Source organism: Melanerpes formicivorus, unplaced genomic scaffold (genome assembly GCF_026170545.1).
Source record: "Melanerpes formicivorus ecotype bairdi unplaced genomic scaffold, bMelFor1.0.p_v2 SCAF_1, whole genome shotgun sequence".
Classification (NCBI taxonomy): Eukaryota; Metazoa; Chordata; class Aves; order Piciformes; family Picidae; genus Melanerpes; species Melanerpes formicivorus.
Window position 1 is genome coordinate 4,545,712 of NW_027142353.1, and position 22,102 is coordinate 4,567,813.

At 42.9% G+C, this 22,102-nt stretch overlaps 1 protein-coding gene across 6 annotated transcripts in view; it reads left to right on the forward strand.

Moving 5' to 3' along the window:
* The first annotated feature begins 5,613 nt into the window (after window positions 1-5,613).
* The window catches only part of LMO7 (LIM domain 7), a 142,782-nt gene continuing 126,293 nt past the window's right edge, over window positions 5,614-22,102 (forward strand). For 2 of the 6 annotated variants that reach the window (XM_068154540.1, XM_068154457.1), the window contains exon 1: window positions 5,630-5,770. In XM_068154540.1, the coding sequence (XP_068010641.1) occupies window positions 5,702-5,770 (69 nt within the window). In that variant the 5' untranslated portion in view covers window positions 5,630-5,701. Of the gene's footprint in view, window positions 5,771-22,102 lie in introns of all 6 variants that reach the window. The other 4 variants (XM_068154102.1, XM_068154184.1, XM_068154366.1 and 1 more) reach the window with 4 other exon arrangements.

Genomic DNA, 22,102 nt, shown 5'->3' on the forward strand with positions numbered 1-22,102 from the left:
ACTTGGAGGATTAAAGTGAACCATAGTTAATATAGATAACATGAGCCAGCAGTGTGCCTAGGTAGCCAAGAGGGCCAATGGCATCCTGGCCTGCATTAGGAATAGTGTGGCCAGCAGGAGCAGGGAAGTCATTGTGCCTCTGTACTCTGCATTGGTTAGGCCACACCTTGAGTACTGTGTCCAGTTCTGGGCCCCACAGTTTAAGAAGGACATCGAAACACTTGAACGTGTCCAGAGAAGGGCAATGAGGCTGGTGAGAGGCCTTGAGCACAAGCCCTATGAGGAGAGGCTGAGTGCACTGGGATTGTTTAGCCTGGAGAAGAGGAGGCTGAGGGGAGACCTCATTGCTCTCTACAACTCCCTGAAGGGTGGTTGTAGCCAGGAAGGGGTTGGTCTCTTCTCTCTAGCAACCAGCACCAGAACAAGGGGACACAGTCTCAAGCAGTGCCAGGGGAAGTTTAGGCTGGAGGTGAGGAGAAAGTTCTTCACCAAGAGAGTCATTCATCATTGGAATGGGCTGCCCAGGGAAGTGGTGGAGTCACCGTCCCTGGAGGCGTTCAAGAGGGGATTGGACGTGGCACTTGGTGCCATGGTCTAGTCATGAGGTCTGTGGTGACAGCTTGGACTCGATGATCCTTGAGGTCTCTTCCAACGTTAGTGATACTGTGATAAGGTATGTTGGGGGTAAGGAGGAGGGTTAGGAAAGAGGAAGTTCAGTTCAAAGATGTTAAACCAGTTGGCTGCTCTAGGGAAATAATCCCACCATCTATGCTTTTCAGTATTCAGAAGAGTTTGGTAATTTTAGGTTATAAATGGAGGGGCTCTGTTGTGCAATTACTTTTTTTTTTGCAAAATCACTTCAGAGCTGGAGCTTTGAGTATGAGAATTACGTGAATTAATGACAAAATCAAGGTTAGACAGGAAAGGGGGTGGGATGTTTTTCATGATGGTACTGGAAAAATACATTTTGAATCTTAAGTAAAGACTTACAAATAAAAACTTGTAGTATTTCAGCAAGACTTACTCTCTCAGCATTCTTCAAGCTGCTTGTCCTGCAGGGTAAGAGTTCTTTCTATTTTGTTTTACTTTTAGTGTCAATTTACAGTTTATTAATATATAAGAGGGTACTTTTTAATGAAGATGGCTGTTGGAAAGATTCTTAATAATTTGAAGTGACAAATGAAGAGCGATGCAGTGAGTTTTATGCTGGTCTGCTCACTGCTGTATCTGCTCTCTGAACAAGTGAGATTTTGAAAGACTGAACTTCAGAAATATTATCTTACCTAATATGCATGGTGTAACAGCTTTGGCACAGGCATTGGTTACCATCTTGAGGAGCAGAGGAATTAAAGGAATCTGCACCGTGTTGGAATATCTTTGGCATTGAGGGAACCTGTCTAATTTGGAGATACAAGGAGTGAGGTGACAAACACTTGGCTAACTTGTACAGTCCAGCAAGGTCTTGACCAGAGGCTGATAAGCCTTTCAGACCACATGATGCTTTTGGCTCTGTGATTCCCGTGCAGATGTTGCCGTATCTGTACCATCTGTGCTTATTAGCTCAAGCTCCGTGTGAAAATTATGCTGTATTTCCTAATTTATGCAGCCCTGTCAGAGCCTCACTGCCTTTGTGTGGAACATGCTTTGGCCACAGGCAGGCAGCACTAGCCATCGCCAGGAAATCCTTCCAGCTCCTGCATTCTGTACTGGCTATACACATCATCTTACAGAAATGGTGCATGTAGGAGTGGAGAGATGATGCATGCTCAAGGTTTATATTAAATTTAGCTGAGTAGAGCTGGTGTGCCATTAAGCACTTGAGATTGTTTAAGCTCTTTTAAGTACATTGGTGTAAATTTGCCCATGTTATTACAAGCACTTAGTTGAGAAACTCTGAATTTAATAACTAGTACAATGCCCCTTCAATCATGGCTGCATGACTCAGTTAAGGAAAGAAGGAGAAAGAAGTTTTTCTGGCATTGAAATGCAAGATTTAGAAAATGAACATTTAACAGCCTACATTTAGAAAATAAACCTGGTCTTTCCTTAAGGGAAGAAGCCTGCTTTGGTAGAAAATATTATTGTATCAAATATTTGTAGAACTCTCCATGAACAAAATATGATGTAAACCGTTGTTTTACTTGCCCCTAGGAAGGCACACTTTGAAAGGGTTTATTATTTTGCCAAGTAGATCAGTATTGTGTTTTCTACTTCTGACACCAACAACTGGCAGTCATATTCTGATCTAAGAGTCTAGTGACACACCTTGCTGACACAAAGGAATATTAAGCTATTTTGATTGTTCAGGCTTACATGGATAAATTACCTGTGAAAATTCACTTGGAGGAAGGCATTTGCATGTTGGAGCTTTGGGTTTATCTGGTGAGTAACTTGTGACTTGAAAGCTGCTGTGACCCATACAGCATACTAAAATGAGGAGTTAATCAAATTACTTGATGAGTCAAATTACTAAATTAGTCAAATTATTTGATCTAAACCATTAAACACTTGATTTGTAAGAAAAGTTACTGTATTTGCCATTAAGTGAAATAGAACAACCAGGAATAATTGAACACTTGGAAACTGTTTTTTCTCAAACCTGCTTGATAGAATTTTACTCTCAAGTAAATTTAAACTTATTTTATCATATTTGTGTTTACTTTTTCCTACTTAGGGCCAAGTATCATAATTTTATATGAAGTGAAAAGGCAGACCTTTAGAATCTGGGAAAGGCTGCAGTAGTTCTCCAGAAAAGTGGTTAGGAATGACAGCTAATACAAGCTGATGTCAGCCAGCAGCAGCAGCTATGTGCTTTATTTAGACTTGGTTTAGCCTCTGTAGTCCTGAATGTTAAATAAATGTGAGGGTTGTTTTCTGATGCTTAAGCTTCCCATTCAAGAAAAATGAAGATCCTTCACTGTGAGAGTGGTGAAGCCCTGGAATGGGTTGTTTAGGGAGGTGGTTGAGGCCCCATCTCTGGAGGCATTTAAGACCAGGCTGGATGAGGCTCTGATCTAATTCGCATTTGAATAGAATAGAATAAACCAGGTTGGAAGAGAGCCTTAAGATCATTGTGTCCAACCTATCATCCAACACCACCTAATCAACTAAACCTTGCAACCAAGCACCCTATCAAGTCTCCTGAACACTTCCAGTGATGGTGACTCCACCACCTCCCTGGGCAGCCTATTCCAATGGGCAATCACTCTCTCTGTGTAGAACTTTCTCCTAACCTCCAGCCTAAACCTGCCCTGGTGCAGCTTGAGACTGTGTCCTCTTGTTCTGATGCTGGTTGCCTGGGAGAAGAGACCTCACACCTAGTGAGGTGAGCGGGACTGGAACTAGATGATGCTTGTGGTATCTTCCAACCCTGACTGATTCTCTGATTTGGTCATCTTGGCTGATCTGGCTTGGAGCAGGGAAAAGTAGTAGAGAAAATTTTCAAAATGACAGTGTTGACTATCTTTTCATTCATCAGTGGCTCTGTAGCATAAACATCTCAAGTCACACCACTGTAAGGGCCTAATGGCATCATTTCTACACCTTTTTAATTTAAGCTCCACAACAGATTTTGACATTTATTTCAGCCATGATGTCCCTAATAAGGGTTCTTCACCTGGTGTGCAATAAGCCAATTAACATAAGAGTTATCTGTTATCTGTTAAGAGTTATTTCTCTTCTGCAGAATTGGGTACCAGGCATCTGCCAACAGCCAGACCCCTCCTCCCCCATCATTCCAAGGCACACACTGTTTATAGCAGCACTGGACCCTTGACTAGTTAGTCATACTTCCCAGTCCATCCCAAAATATACAGATGTATGCTATCAGATGAAAGCTTCTGGGGGAAAGGTTCCCCACTTAGAATGCTCAGTTCTACCCTAGGGATGTGTATTTTAGCATTGTAACTACTCAGGGTTACTTTGGGATGTGCTTCTTGGCTTTTCTTTGGTCCAGAAAGAATGTATTTTGGGTCTAAGCTGTCAACACAAAAAGAACACAACGGATGTAATTTTGTTCTGCATCATATTCAAGGTAAGGTACGTGATGCCTCAACCACATTTCATCAAAAACTTACTGTTAAACTTGAAACATTATCTTTCCTATGTATACCACCAGTAATGCTAATTTTCCACCTACTGCAGGAACTGATGGCTAATAGCTTTGTGGTATGTTGAAATGACCTCCTAAACTCTTCTCTCCCATTCTAAGAAGATTGTTTACTGAGCAGAAATAAGATGTGCTCCCAAGTAAGCACCTCAGGAGAAGCTAAGTTGTGTGCAGTGCAACTTTTAAGTTACCTGTTCTGGATTGTCCTTTAAGAAAATCACCGCTGTTCTCTCATAGGCTATATAAGCAGAAGATTTGTGCAAGCACAAATACAAAAAGATTCACTTAAATACCCTCTTAACATGAATGTTTGTTTCTTATTAAAAACAAATAAAAACACCAAGACAAAACGGCAAACAAAGAAAAACCCTAATACAATTCACAAATAGTCCAGAAAAATCGCTCTTTTTTTTCCCCCCCTAGTATTTCATTAACTTCCATTCTGTTTAATGTATGACCACTCCTCTACCGTCAGGAATGGTTTTGCTGTGTTCAGACAGCACACAAGCGGCAGCTCGAGTGCCTAGGTCAGAATGGAAGAACTTTGATTGCGGGCGGCGTGAGCCCAACTACCCCCAGTGCGTCTGGTTACCGCTGGGATAGGAGCCCAGCACAGTGACCACGTAAGCTTAGGGGAAGGCCGAGCCGAAAACGGCCTTAATGAGACGGAGTTGGCGTGAGGAGTGAAATCACAAAGGCTCCGTTGCTGTGTATCGTGGGCAAAAAACACGAGTGAAACAGGGCAATGGTATGAGCCATGAGGAAAACGAGACTTGAGGCAAACGGGGCCGAGGGCCGGAGGGAAACACGGAGGCAGCTGAGCTGTGCGGTTCCAGTTCTGCCCCAGGCATCTCTGCTTCGGTCATTTTGTGTGAAAAGAGTTCGAAACTGTGTGGATTTCCCATGGCTTCCAAAGCAGTGGAAAAGGCTCCTACCTAGGTCCCCTAAACGGGACAATGTTGCAGAAAAGCGTGGAGACGTTTCCCTCGCCGCAGATAATGCCGCTGTCGATGGCTGCTAGAGCAGATATGCTGGTGAGGCGGCGAGGGAGTCGGCCCGGGGCCACGGCTACCGCTGCCCTCTTGGAGGGACGGAGGTGGCGGCGGCAGCGGGGTAGTCCCGGCGGGGCGGGTGGGGAGGGTGCGTGGGGCAGCAGGTGGCGGGGGCCCGGGCGGAGGAGGCCGTCCCTGAAAGGTGCGATTGTCCCCAGCTATGTCTGGTATGTGCCGGGGCGGGAGCCGCCGGGGGCGGACCCCACCGGCCGGGAGGGCGAGGGGCGACGCGGCCCCGCGGGACGGAGCCGCCGTCGCAGCCGCGGGGAGCGCGGCCTCTCCCGGGCGTCTGGCTGCCCCCTCCCCGCGGGGGCCGGCAGCGCTGCTTTACAACTACCGACTCCTTCAAATTCTTGCGGTCGCCGAGCGCCAGCGAGCTTCTGGGAGGGGGAGCTCCGCGGGGAGGCGGTGGAGGGGGAGGAGACGGCGCGGGGAGCGTTAAAAGGCGGCAGCTGAATGACAGCGGCTGTTCCTCGTACCCCCACCCCGCGGACGACCGGCCGCTCGCCGACGACCCCCCTTTGCTTGCTTATACCCAGCCATGGAGGGGAGAGAGGACGCGGAGTACGACTGCCAGGCAGCATTTGCTGAAGCTCAGCGATGGGTGGAGGTGAGGTGTCTCGGTCGTTTTGTGTATCACTCACTTGTTACCCTTGGCTCTCTCCCTGTGGGGGAGGCGGGCTGTTCGTCTCCCCGGGAACCCTGCGCTGCTCTGGGGTTTCGCTGCAGTCCCCGCACGGCCGACGCGGGCTGACGCTGCTGTGGGTTTGTCCCTGTCGTAGGGCAGAAGCTCTAGGGACGCGGCTTCCAAACTTTGTTTCGTTGTCGACAGCTGCGGGTTGCTATTTTTAGAAAGTATCGTGAAAGCTCGCAGAGATCTATCTGTGCAGTATCCCCCACGCCCCCCTCCCCAAAACACAAAGGCTGGAGTGGCTACTATGCTCCTGTCATTAAGGCTTATAACTTCTTGTCGTCTTGTAAATTAAACTCTTGCTCTGAGACAGTCTGAATTAAAGGCAATCTTCTTCTTCCTGTCTCAAAAGAGTTCAGGATGGAGAGTAACCTGAAATTAGAGTAATTTTCTTCTCTCCTATTTTTAAACATGAGTGTCTGACTGCACATAACGCTTGACGTCAAATTCTCTCTTTCTGTGTTGTTGCACAAAGTCGCGCTGGTGCTGTATGTGATAATAATGAATGGGGAAAGGAGGCAGCTCGTAGGCGTACCTGAGCCTGTGTGTGAGCACACCCAGGTAAGCGTGCGGCTGAGTACACCAGGCTGCTGCTATGGAAGGTGTGTCACGAAGTGTTGGAGATGCTGAACAGCCTGACTTAGAGTCACTGCGTGCTTTTAAAGGAGTGCTTTCGTGTGATTGTTTGTATGTAATTTAATGTATTAAGATTATTTCTTTGCACCCATTCACTTGAGATGAAACTTCTATTGTCAGAAATGCTGTCCCGGTAACTTGCAAATTAGTCAATATTTAAAGAAGGGTATTTGTTACTTTTTAATCCCCATCTTCGTAAGTTTGTCAAGACCCTAGTCCAGGCTGCTTTCTTTCTTCTGCAAAACGATGACATCTAGTGCCTAAAATCTATTGAGAATGTGGAACTGAGAGCACTGTAGGCAAGGGTATTGCCAATGACTTCCACAAGTGTCAGTTTTGTAAGTGCTGTTAGTGAATATAGGTAATTAAAGCAGTCCTGGCTTTCCGAAGTATCAGTTCTGTAAGAGCTAGCTGTGAGTTTAAGTAATTAAAGCATTCTTCTCTCACGTATACACTTACTGCATTGCTCTCTTTACATGGGAAAAACTTACTTTAAATAGTTTAATTAAGATGATAAAATGTCATCTTTCAGAAATTCTACTTTAAGAGTTTGGGGATTTTGTTTCAGTTATTACTTTTTTCATTTGCTTCTGGCTGGTTGTGCCATGCCTGCTCATGGTTCCCTCTTTGCCTGCCAGTAGCACATGGGAGCACTAGCAAAGTGATGTGACTGTAAAGCACACACTGTTTGTATAGTGGGAAAAACATATGTTCAGCTTCAAGTAACTTAAAAACCTGAACGTATTGATAAATGTGATGCTAAGGATTCTGTAATGTTGAATGAAAATGTAAACATTTATTCCCCTATTGAAAGAGGTTTGTGTTTCAGAGAGTCCATTGTGTTTCTCTGCTCTTTCAATCCAGATGGATTAAAAAGCTGAGACAACCATTTCCGTTCTTCTATGAGAAAAGTTAAGATATTTTTAGAGGAATGAGACATGTCCCAAGGTTTTATGTGTCTTGGTGAAATGCAGTGTTGTATACATGATTGAATCTTGGTGAGCCCTAATGATTAAGCAATTAGTTTTGAAGATGAGGCAGATTTCCAAATATTTATGAACTTGAAGTTCTTATGTTTTGGTAAGGTTTTGTGTGCCAGATTCCCCCTAACATTAGAGGAAGATGAAAGCATACAAACACTAGCTACTATATATTTAAAAGAACAAGCAAAAGGCTCTTTGTAAACTGTAACTCTTACCCTTCACTAATGAGATCTGTGTTAACACATTCATGTATTTCAATACAGAGTTTTTGGGAGTCGGATTTTAAGAAAGCTTGGAAGACCTGACCTCAAGCTTTGAAGCTGAAGGCTGTTTGAATGTGAAAGGAGCAGCTGTATTTGTCAGATCCTGGGGGGGGAACACAGGGTAAAAAACAACCCTAATAATAACTTTCAAAAAAATCACCTTATCTGTTCTTTGCTTTTGGTGAGAGAAAATTGCATCTTGGTCAGTTCCTTTCTTTTCCCGGGTGGAGGCTTCATACTGAATGGCAGCTCCTGGATGGTGGGAGCTGAAACCTATGATCCTCATTCTTCTACTGAAAAAGCCTTCAGCCACCCCCCTCCTCCCCCCCGCCACCCCCCCCCCCCCCCCCAACTGCTTCATTAAGAATAATAACAAAAAACACATCTGATATCTGGTGTTAGTTAATGAAGACTTTGTTCTTTAATTCAGATTCATGTTGAGATGTAGTTTATGGTAATGCAGACAAGGCAGATATGTAGTCATTACGGTGCAAAGATCTCTTGAAGTGTAAGTCTCAGCCTCTTGTGTTTTGAGTACTGTGATGAACCGGGAGGAAAGATAATGTTGCTTGTCTTGGTATTGGTTACTCTAGCTGGAGGTGGTTATGAGAGAGGCTGTTGAGGACATCTGCTTCTTTTAGGTAAAGAGTAGTCATTTTCCATACTCAAGCTCTTAAGTGTCCTTTATTCAGAACCCTGCACTCATTAGTGGTGTTGGGTTCTTGCATCTTGGACTTTTGAAGCTTTCTAAACTCTCTCTGTAACAACTGGAGCTGATCAAACTCATGTGCAGCTAAGCCTTTACTTAGCACCTCAGCTGGGAAAAATGGTGTGTGCCGAGAACAGAATTAAACACTGAAACACCACAACTTGGAAATAGTTTCTCTAAGGTAGAGCTGTGTTTGCCAGAGCTAGAAATAGCTGGGTTAAAAAATGTTTTACTGTGTTCTGTTCCATATTATAACTTCAGCAAGCCAAAAGCTGTTCCTCCAAACCAAAGCATTTTTCCCCTAGCTATTAAATATCCCAGACTGCAGAGTCTGTTTTCCTGCCTCAAGATGTGGGAGGGCAGTCTGTCTGCCTCTTCCTCTTTACAGTCCACAGTGAAGTTCATCCATGTGAAAGAAGGGGAGGCATTGTCTCTCTCACCCAAAACACCCTTCACCATTTTAGGGGTCATGCCCCTCTAAGAGTTCAAGAGGGATGAAGAGTCTGAGCTGTTTTCTTGTAAAATGTCTCAGCTTTTGGTTTCTGTTCTTTGTCTTAATTTAACTATAATCTTCAGGTAAATGTCTATGGCTTGAAACTGTTTGGTAAAGCAACTTGGAACCTGATCCATGAAGTCTGTAAATCTTTAGTTAGAGTGCCCAGAGGCAAAAATAAACCCAAAAAAACCCACACCCAAAACAAAACTTGGATTTGTTTTTTTTTTTTTTTTTTCTTCTCCCCTGTTCACCTGAAGTAGTCAAATGTACAGATCCTGTCTGAGGGAGGGTGGGCAGTGAGCGTGTGCCTGAATGAATTGTTGGAGTGAAACAGCAGAACTGTAGGAAAGCACATGGTGCAACCTTGGCAAATCCACTCAAGTGAAAAATTGGTGTTGGGCCAAGTAACTCTTAATATCATGAGCTGTTATAGGGCCTCTTGGGAACTGAATTTCTTCCCCTAATAACTGATCTAGAGTTGTTAAAAGTCAAATGTTCTGAAAGCTCCTAGTTTCATCTGATGCTGCTGTCAAACACCAGCCTCAAAGTCACAAGCAGAATGCTGTAGTCCAGGGACCATTTCTCATGTGGGAATAGAATAAACCAGGTTGGAAGAGACCGTCAAGATCATTGTGTCCAACCTATCACCCAACACCACCTAATCAACTAACCCATGTAACCAAGCACCCTGTCAAGTCTCCTCCTGAACACCTCCAGTGACGGCGACTCCACCACCTCCCCGGGCAGTCCATTCCAATGGGCAATCACTCTCTCTGTGTAAAACTTCCTCCTGACCTCCAGCCTGAACTTCCCCTGGCACAGCCTCAGACTGTGTCCTCTTGTTCTGGTGCTGGCTGCCTGGGAGAAGAGACCAACCTCTGCCTGTTTACAACCTCCCTTCAGGTAGTTGTAGAGAGCAATAAGGTCACCCCTGAGTCTCCTCCTCTCCAGGCTAAGCAGCCCCAGCTCCCTCAGCCTCTCCTCACAGGGCTTGTGTTCCAAGCCCCTCACTAACTTCGTTGCCCTTCTCTGGACTCGTTCCAGCAAGTCAACATCCAGCAAGTCAACATCCAGCAAGTCAACTGAGGGGCCCAGAACTGGACACAGTACTCGAGGTGTGGCCTAACCAGTGCTGTGTACAGGGGCAGAATGACCTCCCTGCTCCTGCTGGCCACACTGTTCCTGATGCAGGCCAGGATGCCATTGGCCCTCTTGGCTGCCTGGTCACACTGCAGGTTCATGTTCAGCCTACCATCAACCAGCACCCCCAGGTCCCTCTCTGCCTGGCTGCTCTCCAGCCACTCTGACCCCAGCCTGTAGCACTGCATGGGGTTGTTGTGGCCAATGTGCAGAACCCGGCACTTGGATGTGTTAAATCTCATGCCGTTGGACTCTGCCCATCTGTCCAGCCTGTCGAGGTCCCTCTGCAGAGCCTCTCCACTCTCTAGCAGATCAACTCCTGTCCCCAGCTTGGTGTCATCAGCAAATGCTGCACTGAAACAGAAATACTAACACTATCCAGTGTTGATGGAGAGATGTCTCACCATTATGATTTCTGTAGCAAGATAAAGAATTTTATCATTTTTGATAGGCAGCTCAACGTGTCTGGATGATATTGGTAGAATCATAAAATCATAGAATTGTTTCAGTTGGAAAAGACCTCTAAGGTCAAGTCCAGCCATCAACCTAACATCACCATGGCCATTAAACTGTGTCCTCAAGTGTCATGTCCACATGTTTTTGGAACACCTGCAGGGATGGTGACTTCATTGCCTCCCTGGGCAGCCTATTCCTTTGCCTGACCCCTCTTGCAGTAAATAATTTTTTCCTAATATCCAAGCAAACTTCCCTGGCCCCATTTAAATCTATTTGCTGTTGTTCTGTCACCTGTTATCTGCCATGACCATTAACTAGGGAGTGGAATAACCTAATTCATCTGAATGCTGCTGTTTGTGACAATCTCTTCATTTATTCTTGTGTTAACTGTGTGCTTTTCAGAGTCAAAAACTATTTTCCTTTGTGATTTAAAAGTATCTCTTACATTTTGGATGTTGGAAAACTATTTAGGGGCTTTTAGTTTTCAGATGTGTGTACAGACATGCATCCCCCCACGCACCCCTGCCTGCTCAGAAGATTTAAAGTGCAGATTTGTAGAGTAGCCTTACTTGAGGATAAAACTGGAGAGCCAGGACTACTTACTGAAATCTTTTGTTTTGGACCAACAGTACAGCAATCAAATCCAGCGAATGGTCTCTGACATGTGGTCACCAAATGTTTCTATTTGTTGAAACTGTTCGAAGTCTGCATTTCTACTGTATATTTTTATGACTTCTGTGAATGCAGCAAGAGGTCTAGCAGCAATGTTTCCCCCTGTATTTCCATAGAGATCTTACCTCAGTGATTATTTTGTTTTGTTTTTCCCCCAAGCATGAGTCTAATGCATACAGTCTGGAATGGCATATGGGAGGAATAACTGTAGAGACAGAGGACTCGCCATTCAAAGCCTCTTCTTGTAGGTGCCTTTATTCTAGCTGAATTAATCATTATGGAAGCATTTTTCTCAGTTCTGGGTAAGTTATTTTTGGATACTGTGTGTAGAGCCAGTCAATGTCCTAGATGGTGTCAGAATGAAAAATGTGTGAATGAAAAGGCAAAATCTGTATATTGTGTTGCCTAAACCATGTCTAATACTGAGTAATTCTGTCAAGTCATAAAACCTGGGTGGGCTGATTTCTGCAGAACTTCTTACAGCATGGCTGCCAAGGTCCTGGCTCGTGTCTGCAGAAGGGATATATTTAACCCTCCTTTAGGTTGATGCATCAATATTTCATTATGTGTAGACTCTTGGCAGTGAGCCATCGCATAGAGCAAACCTAAATGTATCCAATTAATATATAACTATGAATTGATACATGAATATACATGCTGTCAAGTAAATGCTGTGGGAATGTAAATCCCAGAAATTATGTTCTCTGCTGGCTGCAGATTGTGAAAGTGCTGTGGCTTAATGTCATGTAACAGGGCTAGCAAGGATGGTTTGGAGGGAGAGTGTGACAGTAACGGTTTTTTATCTGGCTGAGCTTTTTTCTTTTACCTTGTCCCCTTCCTTCTGGACTTTAGCAAAGGTATTGGTGGTGTGTTTGAGAGAAATTTTTTGCTTGAGAGTAAAATCTGTTTCCTGGTTATTGCAAGGTGGGTTTATGTGTTTTTCAAGTGAAGTGTGTTGGAATTTCTCAGAGATGCTTGAATGTTGTCTTCATGAAGCCCTGTGTGATGGACATGCATAGCTTTGAGTTGAGTTCACAGTGTAGTTCCCTTTGTGAACAGTTTCTCTTTGTAGTTTTGAGTTTTGTTTTTAAATGTCGCATAAAAGCAGCATCTGCAGGCACTTTAACAGGAAGAATTAACTTGACTATAGAAATGGGTATGTCTTCTATACTGGGGAAATGCGTTGCAGATTAAAGGGATCTACAGACAATTCCAACCAGACTTTTGTTTTCTTCTGTGTTTTTGTGGTTACTAACTATAAGTAGTCACGTTGTTACTTTTGTTCTTTTTGTTTGGTTGGTTTTTGACCTGTGTTCTGATCCTTCTTCCATTTGGTGAAGTTGTATGCTTTTTTTTCTGCCCAGAGTTTGGGGGAAGGGGCAAGTTGATGATTAGTGTGTTTACTTCCCATCTCCTCATTACTGTGGACTCCCTTTTAGCACCTTTTCTTTGTCACTTTTGTGTTGTCTACATTTCTGTTTTTAATGAGTACTTGGGTGTGTTACATTAGATGGTGACCTTGCTGAGCTTTTGGAAACACTTGGGTTTTACTGTGTTGTGAGAGCCAGCTACATTCCAGCTGGTTTCTGTACCTAGCACTCCTCCTCTTTAAAGTTCCTTTATCCTCTCCTGGAGGAGGTGGGGGGATTTAGAATTTATTTTTTTTTTGGGGGGGGGGGGTGGTGTTTTTTAAAAACAAAACAAAAATCCTCAGCTTTTTAGGTTTAACAAGACTGACATGACTCTTAACTACCCTTTTTTAAATGGGTTTTCCAGCTTCAGAAATTCCATGAAAAACAGCACATACACTCAGAGCCAGCGTATTAGAAGTGCTTCTGGTCTGAGGTGTGCTTGACACACAGAACTCGTTATGCCAGTTACCTTTGGAGGAGTGTCTTGGTTTTGCTGTTTTGTTTCTTTTTCACATGTGAATACTGTCAAGCCAAGTGAAAAAAATCTGAATTTGAAGGACTGTAGTGAATAAGCTACTTCTAAACACATTCTTTGGTTCCTCAGGCTGTGAGCTTCTGCAAGCAGTTTTAAATTTAGCATTTATGAATAGCTCTATTTTTTTTTTTCCCTTTTAATTTTCCAGTGAAAAGAAAGATGTATGGATCTGACTCACAGCATGCTAGCTTCCACTTGGATATTTAGTTGTAAAACTTTCATTTGTGTTGCAGCAAATAGAGGAACTGAATTTCAACAGCGTTCTGCATGTGTGATGCAAAACATCTGGGATTATTTTAGAAGGGATTATAAGACTTGTGCTTTGGGTGTGTTGGTGCTGCCTTTATTTAGTTATTTATTTTGCACTAGCTCTTATGAAAGTCCTAACTTGTTGCTGGATGTGATTCAGCTTTCAGTTATTACAGTTAGAAAAGCAACTTCATATACTAACTTTGGGAAAGAGTACTTAGCAAGGCGAAAAAAAGTCAGTGATTGTCATGTAGCATAGGTTTGAAGGACTATCTAGACTGGAATCAATTCAGCTAGCATAGACAATAAAAACTGTTGGCTGGACCAAGCGGTCCTCTTAAGCGTAGGTCTCACAATGATGTGGTTTTGGTTTAGTGCCGGGATGTTATCATAGCAATGTGTCATTGAAACTCATGTGCTTGGCTTGTGCTTCTATCTCTTTTTGTGGTGGCAGAAGTTTTTCTGACCCATTGTTGATTTGGCTTGGAGTTCATCTGATGATGGAAATTTGGCCAGTTTTGTGGTGTTTGGTATTCATTTGACTCCTGGGAGGCTCAGGCCCAGGAAGAGGTAGTGTTGATGTAGTGGGCCTTTTGGTGGCACCTTGCTCATAGGTTGCAGCTGAGCTGGTGGGATGGAAAGACAGACACCCAAATTTAAACAAGCCATCTCTTTCCCTGGAGGCTTCTTAAGTCATCTGCTTCTGCTCATTGCCTGATTCTCTCTCATACATGACTTGGGAACTGTTTGCTAGGTGCCTGGAGTCAAGGTACAGGCTAGACACCTGAATTAGGCAGGCTGGCTTCTAGCCATAAATGAATTCTTCAGGATAAATTTCATAGGGCTTAAAAATACAATTGGAGCTGTTTTAACTAGAGATTTTTCCCAGGAGACTCTGGGCCACAGTGTTTAAAAGTATTTGGTACTCTTACACACTGGCTTCCTCTATGGCAGAAGTAGCCATTGTGTCTTGCTGCACTTTCATTGTTTGGGAGACGGTCCTTCAGAGGTATTGGGCCGTCCAGCCCAGCAATTCTGCAAAGAATTGTTCTTCATGAGGGCAAACTAATCCCAGATCTCACTTCCAGTATTATTTGTAAGTTCTTTCCTGGAAGTACTTTATTGGCCTAGATATTAATTCTTTTATTTATTTTTTTTTTTTACTTTGGGAAGGAATTTGAAAAACCTAGGATGTGGAGTTTGATCTGAGACTTGCCAACCATGTCAGCTAGTAAATCATAGTGTGAGAGAGAACGGAAGCAAATGAAGCCAGATGTCAAAGTGGGTGGGGAGAAGAGGAAGAAAAATGAAGATCCAGGTTTGACACTGCAGGAGTGGGGGGTTCTGTAGGAACAGCTGCTGCACTGCTTGGAGATGCTTCTTCCTTTCAGGTTAGGTGATGTGTAGGCCAAGCCATTACTGCTTTTCCAGCTGAGGAAAAACCTGTTTTCTTCCTTGTGACATCATCCTACATTTGCCTAAGCAGCCCCAATGATAAAATGTACCTTTTCAATAATACCTAGAAAATATAGTCCTGAGGCAAAAATGGTCCAGACTTCTGATTGCAGGTTCTTTTGCATATAGAAGGGATTGAAGCAATGCAACATCAACTATTGCAACTAACTGCAAAGGTCTCACCTCTGGGGGTGTGTGTGTGCATTTTTCTTCTAAATGTCAGGTGGGCATCCTCATTGCTAGTTCTTGGCATTCAATAAGAAGGTTGTGTGGAGTTGCTCTTACTTGGACTGAATGAAAATGGGGTGAGGATGAAGGCATGAGCTCCAGGTACAGAGGGGTATCTCTTTCATAGGTGTTTGCCTGATGCTGTGGAGGGGAAAAAAAGCCCTGATGTAATAAACATTGACTTGATGACTATTCAGGAGGGTATTGCCTCACAACTACAAGTCTTACATGTTGATGAATGTATTTATTTTTTCAAAAACAAGCTCCCATTAAGATGCACAGACTGGGTTGCTCACTAACGACCTGGCTTTCGTGCATCTGATAATCCAGAAGTCCTCTGTGACGTTGGGGAAGGTCTTTCAGACATGGGCTGTAATCACATTTGAGAACTTTGTTAATGACTCCAGGAAGTTCTGCATGTTAGGTGTCAGTGGATGGGGTTGGGAGCTGTGAGCTGTGGAGAAATGACAGAGGAGAGAATCTTGGAAAAGGAGAAATGTGCACCTAAGGTTATTTGTTCAATAACTTTTCTCTTCTTACTGGAATGAATTTCTTACCTCGTAAGTACTTAAATTATGAAGTTTTGTAGAATGTTCTGGCTTCTTAAATCTGGGGGATTTTGCATTTGAGTCATTTGAACGATTGGAGGAATACAGTCTCAAATGGTTCTAAATTTCTGAATGCCTTATTACACTTATATTTTTCACTTTTGTATTTATAAAAATCAGTACCTCATCAGCTTTACCTACCACATCACATGGAAGCCTGCTGTCAGACCTGGCTGAAAAGTGCCTGTGTTTGTCTATCTGTGGCTCATTTTTTTTTCCCTTGCTCTTAGCCTCATGATCTTAGTGCCACATTAAAAATATTGTGGCATTCCATTTCCAAGTGCAATGTTTGATCTTCCTTTGTGAAAACTGCCTCCCCTTGAAAATTACAGTAAAAAGGTGAGTGTTCTTTTCCTAAACATATTTGGATATACCATAGTTAAGAAGAATGCTAAGGAAGTAATTTTTTGTTCTCAATATAATGATTAATTCAATGAGAATACGGAATACTTAAGGTGTACATTTCAGCAATGAGATTTGGTCTTTGCATACAGCTAAGTGTCTTCAAAGAACTGTGCCTACTGGTCAGGGTAATAAAGTGTAAGTTTGGAGCAGCGTTTTCCAGCATCTAAACAGATGTGGTTGGGAGGCTGGCAGTAATTTGGTTTCCTGTGTCTGGTGTGTTAGATGGGCTAGATGCAATCCAGCCCTGCAGATTTCCAGCAGTGACTCATCTGATTGTTTTCTTTCCCCTGCCATCAGAGAAAGAGGTGGGATAGAGGAGAGTGTCTCTCAGGCAGTGGAAGGCATCTCTAATGTCACACTACCTTTCAGATACTGGGGAGGGAAATCTGGAAAGGGTACTGGGGTGTCTCAGCTGTTTTTAAAGGTATGCCAGTCTACCACAGTTTAGTCGTTTTTGTTGGGGGGGATGGTGGGGGTGGATTTGGGTTTTCTTGGGGGGTGGGTATTTATTTGTTTTTTGGGGGTGGTTTGGTGTGGGGGCATTTTTGTGTGTGTGGGTTTTGTGTTTGTTTTGTTGTTGTGTGGTATTGCTTTTGGTTGGGCTTTTGTTGTTTTGTCTTTTTTTAAAAATTTGTTATTTCCTCAGTGTTATCCCTGAGCCAGCTGTGCTGTGGCTGTAGCTTTGCCACATCTTGCATTTAGTCTTGCACTATTGTATAGCCTGGGAACAGATGAATCTAGTGCAGGCTCTGTTTAACAGACATTGCTCTGGGGGGAGGATATGCAGAAGAGGCCTGGATTTCTGGATCCTTCTCATCCCAAGCTCAGCATGTGTCTCTCCACTCAAGTAAAGAAGCACGTGCCTTTGTTTCTTCTTGAGGTGGGGCATATGTTGGACACGATGATCTTGAAGGTCTCTTCTAACCTGGTTCGGTTTATTCTATTCTGCATTGAATTCTGGTGGATTTATTATTATGCATATTTGTTTCCCTTTGGGAAGGAACACTCTTCTGCAGACTGCTAGTGGAAGTAGATATGACATGCACCAAACTTTTTATCTACCAAGGCAAATAATGTAGCTTAAATTGCACATAGTGGTTTTTGGTCCTGGCATCAATGCAGATTAAGACCTGTGAGTGCTTTGGTTGTGTCTACCTACATGATGTAGGCTGAGAACTGACAGCAGTGTGGCTGCTGTCACACAGAAATCCATGTGAGCCATTTTAGGGCTGGCAGGAATACCCACGTATTCTACTGTTTTATGCAACATAAACATCCTTTGAGATTAGATTGCTAGGAGTTAATTGCAGCCAGACACAGCTCATCACTTTCTTCATCTAAAGGGCCTGGGTATTACTCACCTTTTTGTTTTGTGTGGAACTTGTTTCTATGTAACTACTTCTGTCTGTCAGGAAGACTGTTTCTCAGAGTACTAGTACTGCCCAGGTTCCTCAACTGTTGTAAAATATAATGACTTGTTTGTCCTTTTAGATGAGCTTCATAGCTATAGAATGTAACATCCTTACCGTGAGAAGTAGCTGTTGGAGAAGCTTCTCTTGAGAAAGCTACTTTAAATCCTTTCCTGTTTAGAGGTTGGTATTTGGATTTCATATGCCGCCCTCATTCTTGTATTAGATGTCTAATACAGTGATACAAGATTTAAAATCTCTGTGTAAAAAATAGCATTACATATCCCTTCCTGTCTGCTTTTTAACCATAGTTTTAAATCTGTAATTTGGAAGGGAAATAAATAACATAAAGAAGATGCAGATAAAAATCCATCCTGTGTTTGTGACTAGTCTGATGGACCACATGGTGCACTGAGGATCTTAGCATACAATGAGTAAGACTCTGGGCATTGAATGTTTTTACAACAGTGGATATTGGGTACTGAATATCATTGTGTGTTGAATGTGTATCATTGTCATGTTCCTCAAGTTAGAGAAGTTTTGGCCACCATCTCAGCTTCCATGAGCTCCTGTTCTCTGGGTGTTTTAGCACAAGTTTTATGACTGTGATAGCCCCTGGTTTTGTGCCAAGAAAAATCTGGTTTTAATCTTGAATTCTGAGCTGTGGTTTTTTGAGAGGTGCTCAGAAATAGTCTTCAGTATGAACTAAAAATTTGATTGTTTCCTGGAAATAAGTGCAGGACACTTTCTACTTTACACTAAATTTGACCAGGGTCTGTTGTAGCAATTCCCAGTGGTCATTAAAATATCATTTCTACTGCTGATATTTCCTTTCTACGTAGGATTAAACCAGCATGTTTTGGAATATTTACTTAGTGCACTTCTCTCTATTTAACTTTTTGGCATAATGGAGCTACAGCACTGTCATGAAAACATGGTTTTGTTTAAGCACTACAATGAAGTGGAGTCTTTAATGACCTCTGGAATATGGTATAAGCCCTGTTAAATTGTAGCTGTCAGGCTGGAGTTGTGGGGAAAAAAACATCATTGAAGCAGTGGTTAGTTTCAGGGAGAGAATTCTGTAGCAATAAGAAAATTGATATAATGCTGTTTTATACCTTGAAGCCCCTTGCTTCTATTTATATAGAGTGTCAGTGGGTGCTTGTTGATGATGCTTGTTGCAGATACCATTTGTTGGCCCTAGATGATAGTGAAACTGCTGCGTGGAGCAAATGAGCAGCTGATATTCTCCCTCTGCATAGGTTCATTACTCTAACCAAGCTGCTCACATATATGCAGTCTGGAAATGCTGGAGGTCTTTGATCTTTAAAACTTAATGTTTGAGAATGTAAATGATGCACTTCTTTGATCTGCTTCCTAAATTAAATGGTAATTGTGCAAATTACATTAGGCAGCTTTCCACTTAAAGATTTGTACTTTTAATTTCACACTCTGTTAATTTTAAGCTGCATGTCCTTGTTGGGTTTTCATCAGTGAATTCTGGTAAGGGGGAGATCCTTGTGTTTCTACATGGCCTAATTGTCAGCAGTGTGCATATTTAGTGGTTAGACTTTAACATGCAGTTCCTCTAACAGTAGGGATTATCAGTTTTGTCTGTCTGTATAGCCTGGACCAGGGTAATAAGAACCGTTAAGGATGAGCAACTGAAAATGACTTGAGTTTGAGCTCTGTGTGCCCACAGTGGGAGGCTCCGAATTGTTCACTTAAGGTGTCAAAGAACACTTTGGCATGTTTTGTGCTGCAACCTGGTGATGTGTTCTCCCAAGCATCTGCTGATAGCAAAGTAGCAGAAACGTTCTGAGTCCTTCTGGTTTACTGGACCATTTGCTCTTGTATTTTCAAACTGCTGTCACCTTCTAATGGGGGGGGGGGGGGGGGGGGAAGTACTCGGTAATTTAAGGCTCCTGAAGACTGAGCTTTGCATGAGCTTCAGTGTTTTTCCTTACATCAGCTTTCTAGTAAGTAGTGGATTTGTCTGTCTTATTTACCATAAAAGATGATAAAGACCTCTCTGCCTTTGTCCTGCTTTCTTATGAAAGAGGCCTTTGAAGTCTAAGGGCCACATCAAACTGCCAGCTGGTAACTCACAAGGTTAATCAGAATCCTACCTATGTGTTAATAGGCTCTTTTAAGGTCCTGTTGGTTTAATGCCAACTAAAAATCAGCTGCTGAACTGAAACGAAGTTGTTAATTACCCCCTTAGTGAAATCACTTTGTGTACTTTTCAATTATTAATATTTCTTTAACTACACAGAAATTAAATTTGTGTGTGGGAGAAGGTTCAAGGCATTAAGTACTGAATGTCTGCCATAACAACTTTAAGATGTACTCATGGCTGGAGGAGGTTTTATGTGGATATTTTGTTTTGATTTGTTGGGTTTTTTTTTTAGGAGCAGGTAAATTCTTTGTTCCAGATCAAACCACAGTCTCTGGAGTGGGATTTTCTGTTTTGAATATGGTAATATGGACCTTCTGCATCAACTCATGCTGCAGTCCCAGAATTTGCCTTGCTTCCTCTCTCCTGCTGACTTCCTTTACTGATGTTTGTACTTAGTTCAGCATCATGCTGAATTACCATATTGCTGCTTTTTGCTAATTTCCATTTGTATGTGTGCTGGTGGATTTGAGCATTCATTCTCAGTAATTTGCATCAGATGTTAAAGAATCTGATTGCTTTAGTGGCACCCATTTAAGTTAGGAAATTGCCCAGCTGAAGTGAGCAGGAACATCTCAACTCAAAGCTGCTTCGGTAGCCTGCCTGTGTAGTTAAACTTTTTGTTTAAGCACCAAACTGAAAGAAGATATTTCCAGCCAGGGATTAAAACAGTTTCCAGGGAAAAGAAACTGGAAATATCTTTTCTGAGGTGACGGAAATGATTTGGGTTGTATTTCAATGCTTCAGTGTGATGCCTCCCTCATGAATGTTTCTTTTAGGTGGATAAAGACTTCTGGATAACTGCTCAGAATCAAAATTAACTCTTAGGTGTTTTGATTTTTTTTTTTTTAAATTAAGAATTGGATGCTTAAATTGTGTCCAGAGAAGGGCCATGAGGATGATCAGAGGGCTGGAGCACCTCTCCTATGAGGACAGGCTGAAAGTTTTGGGGCTGTTCAGTCTGCAGAAGAGAAGGCTCCCAGGTGACCTAATTGTGGCCTTCCAGTATCTGAAGGGGGCCTACAAGGAGGCTGGGGAAGGACTTCTCAGGATCTCAGGTAGTGATAGGACTAGGGGGAATGGAATGAAGCTGGAGGTGGGGAGATTCAGGCTGGATGTGAGGAGGAGGTTCTTCACCATGAGAGTGGTGAAGCACTGGAATGGGTTGTTCAGGGAGGTGGTTGAGGCCCCGTCCCTGGGGGTGTTTAAGCCCAGGCTGGATGAGGCTCTGGCCAGCCTGATGTAGTGTGGGGTGTCCCTGCCCATGGCAGGGGGGTTGGAACTAGATGATCCTTGTGTTCCTTTCCAACCCTGACCCATAGTATAATACTAAATTTTACTTTTCTGTACCTAAGTGTGGTGGAGGAGTCTAGATCATCCTTTCCTCAAAATTTCTCTTCCTCAATGTGTTCCTTGGGCTTCTGTGCCCTTTTGAATAAGGAAGATTTGTAGAATTATTACATCAATAATTCTCATATGTATGTTAATTGAAATTATCTGATTAAGATGTTTTGGTTTGGGGCAGAGGGGGCCAGAGGCACCCTTCTGTCCTCTCTGTTGCGAGATTGGAGACGCCTATCAGAGAGGAGCTGGCTAGAAGTGGGACCATGCCGCAGGACCATTTGCCACCATTTGTGAATCTTCAATCTCTCATTACCCAAGTCTCAGAGTTATGTCAGTCTGGTCACTGCTTATTTACTCCCATCTTCTTCAAGTCTAGTATGAAGGGCCTGTGGCTTGAGGTGGGGGATTGGTTAAACAGTAATGTCACCATTTGTAAAGCTGCTACTTCAAAATATCAGCTGATGCTGAAATATTGTTTTAATTATTGTTTCTTCATAGTGATTCAGCTCATTTCAAGTCAAGCTACAGCAAGTAATTAAGGAATTTTTGAAGTCCAGTTTTTATTTTTTTTTCTCAAACTTGAATAACTTGAAACAAGTGTTCTCCATAGGTGCCTGACAGCAGGTAACTTGTAGTTCATAGTAAATGATGTTACCTGTTTTAAACTTCTTTCACTGCTCCCTCAAGGCTAGCCCAGGAAAAATACAAGACCTTAAACTTCAGACCAAAGCTTTGAATTTGAATGAATTGCTCAGGATGAAAAGAGAAGTCATAGGTGTGTTCTGTTTAATGGGTTTTAAAAAACACAGTAATGTCTGCTGCCTCATTCAGGGTGGCTTACTGTTGAGAGAGCTTCTCTCCTAGAGCCAAACTTCCATAAACTTTGTGGAGCCTCCCACTTTCCTGGTATAATTTCACTTCTAGCCTTGTCTGGGGAGTCTTATGACCTCCTGAGAGTTTGAGGCTTTTCCAGAGACCCGAGCTACAGAAGTGCCGCAGCCCTGTAATGCTTTGTGCAGCCCCCTGCCATGGAACACAGTAGTCAAGGACTTCATGTTCCAGAAAAACAGAGCAA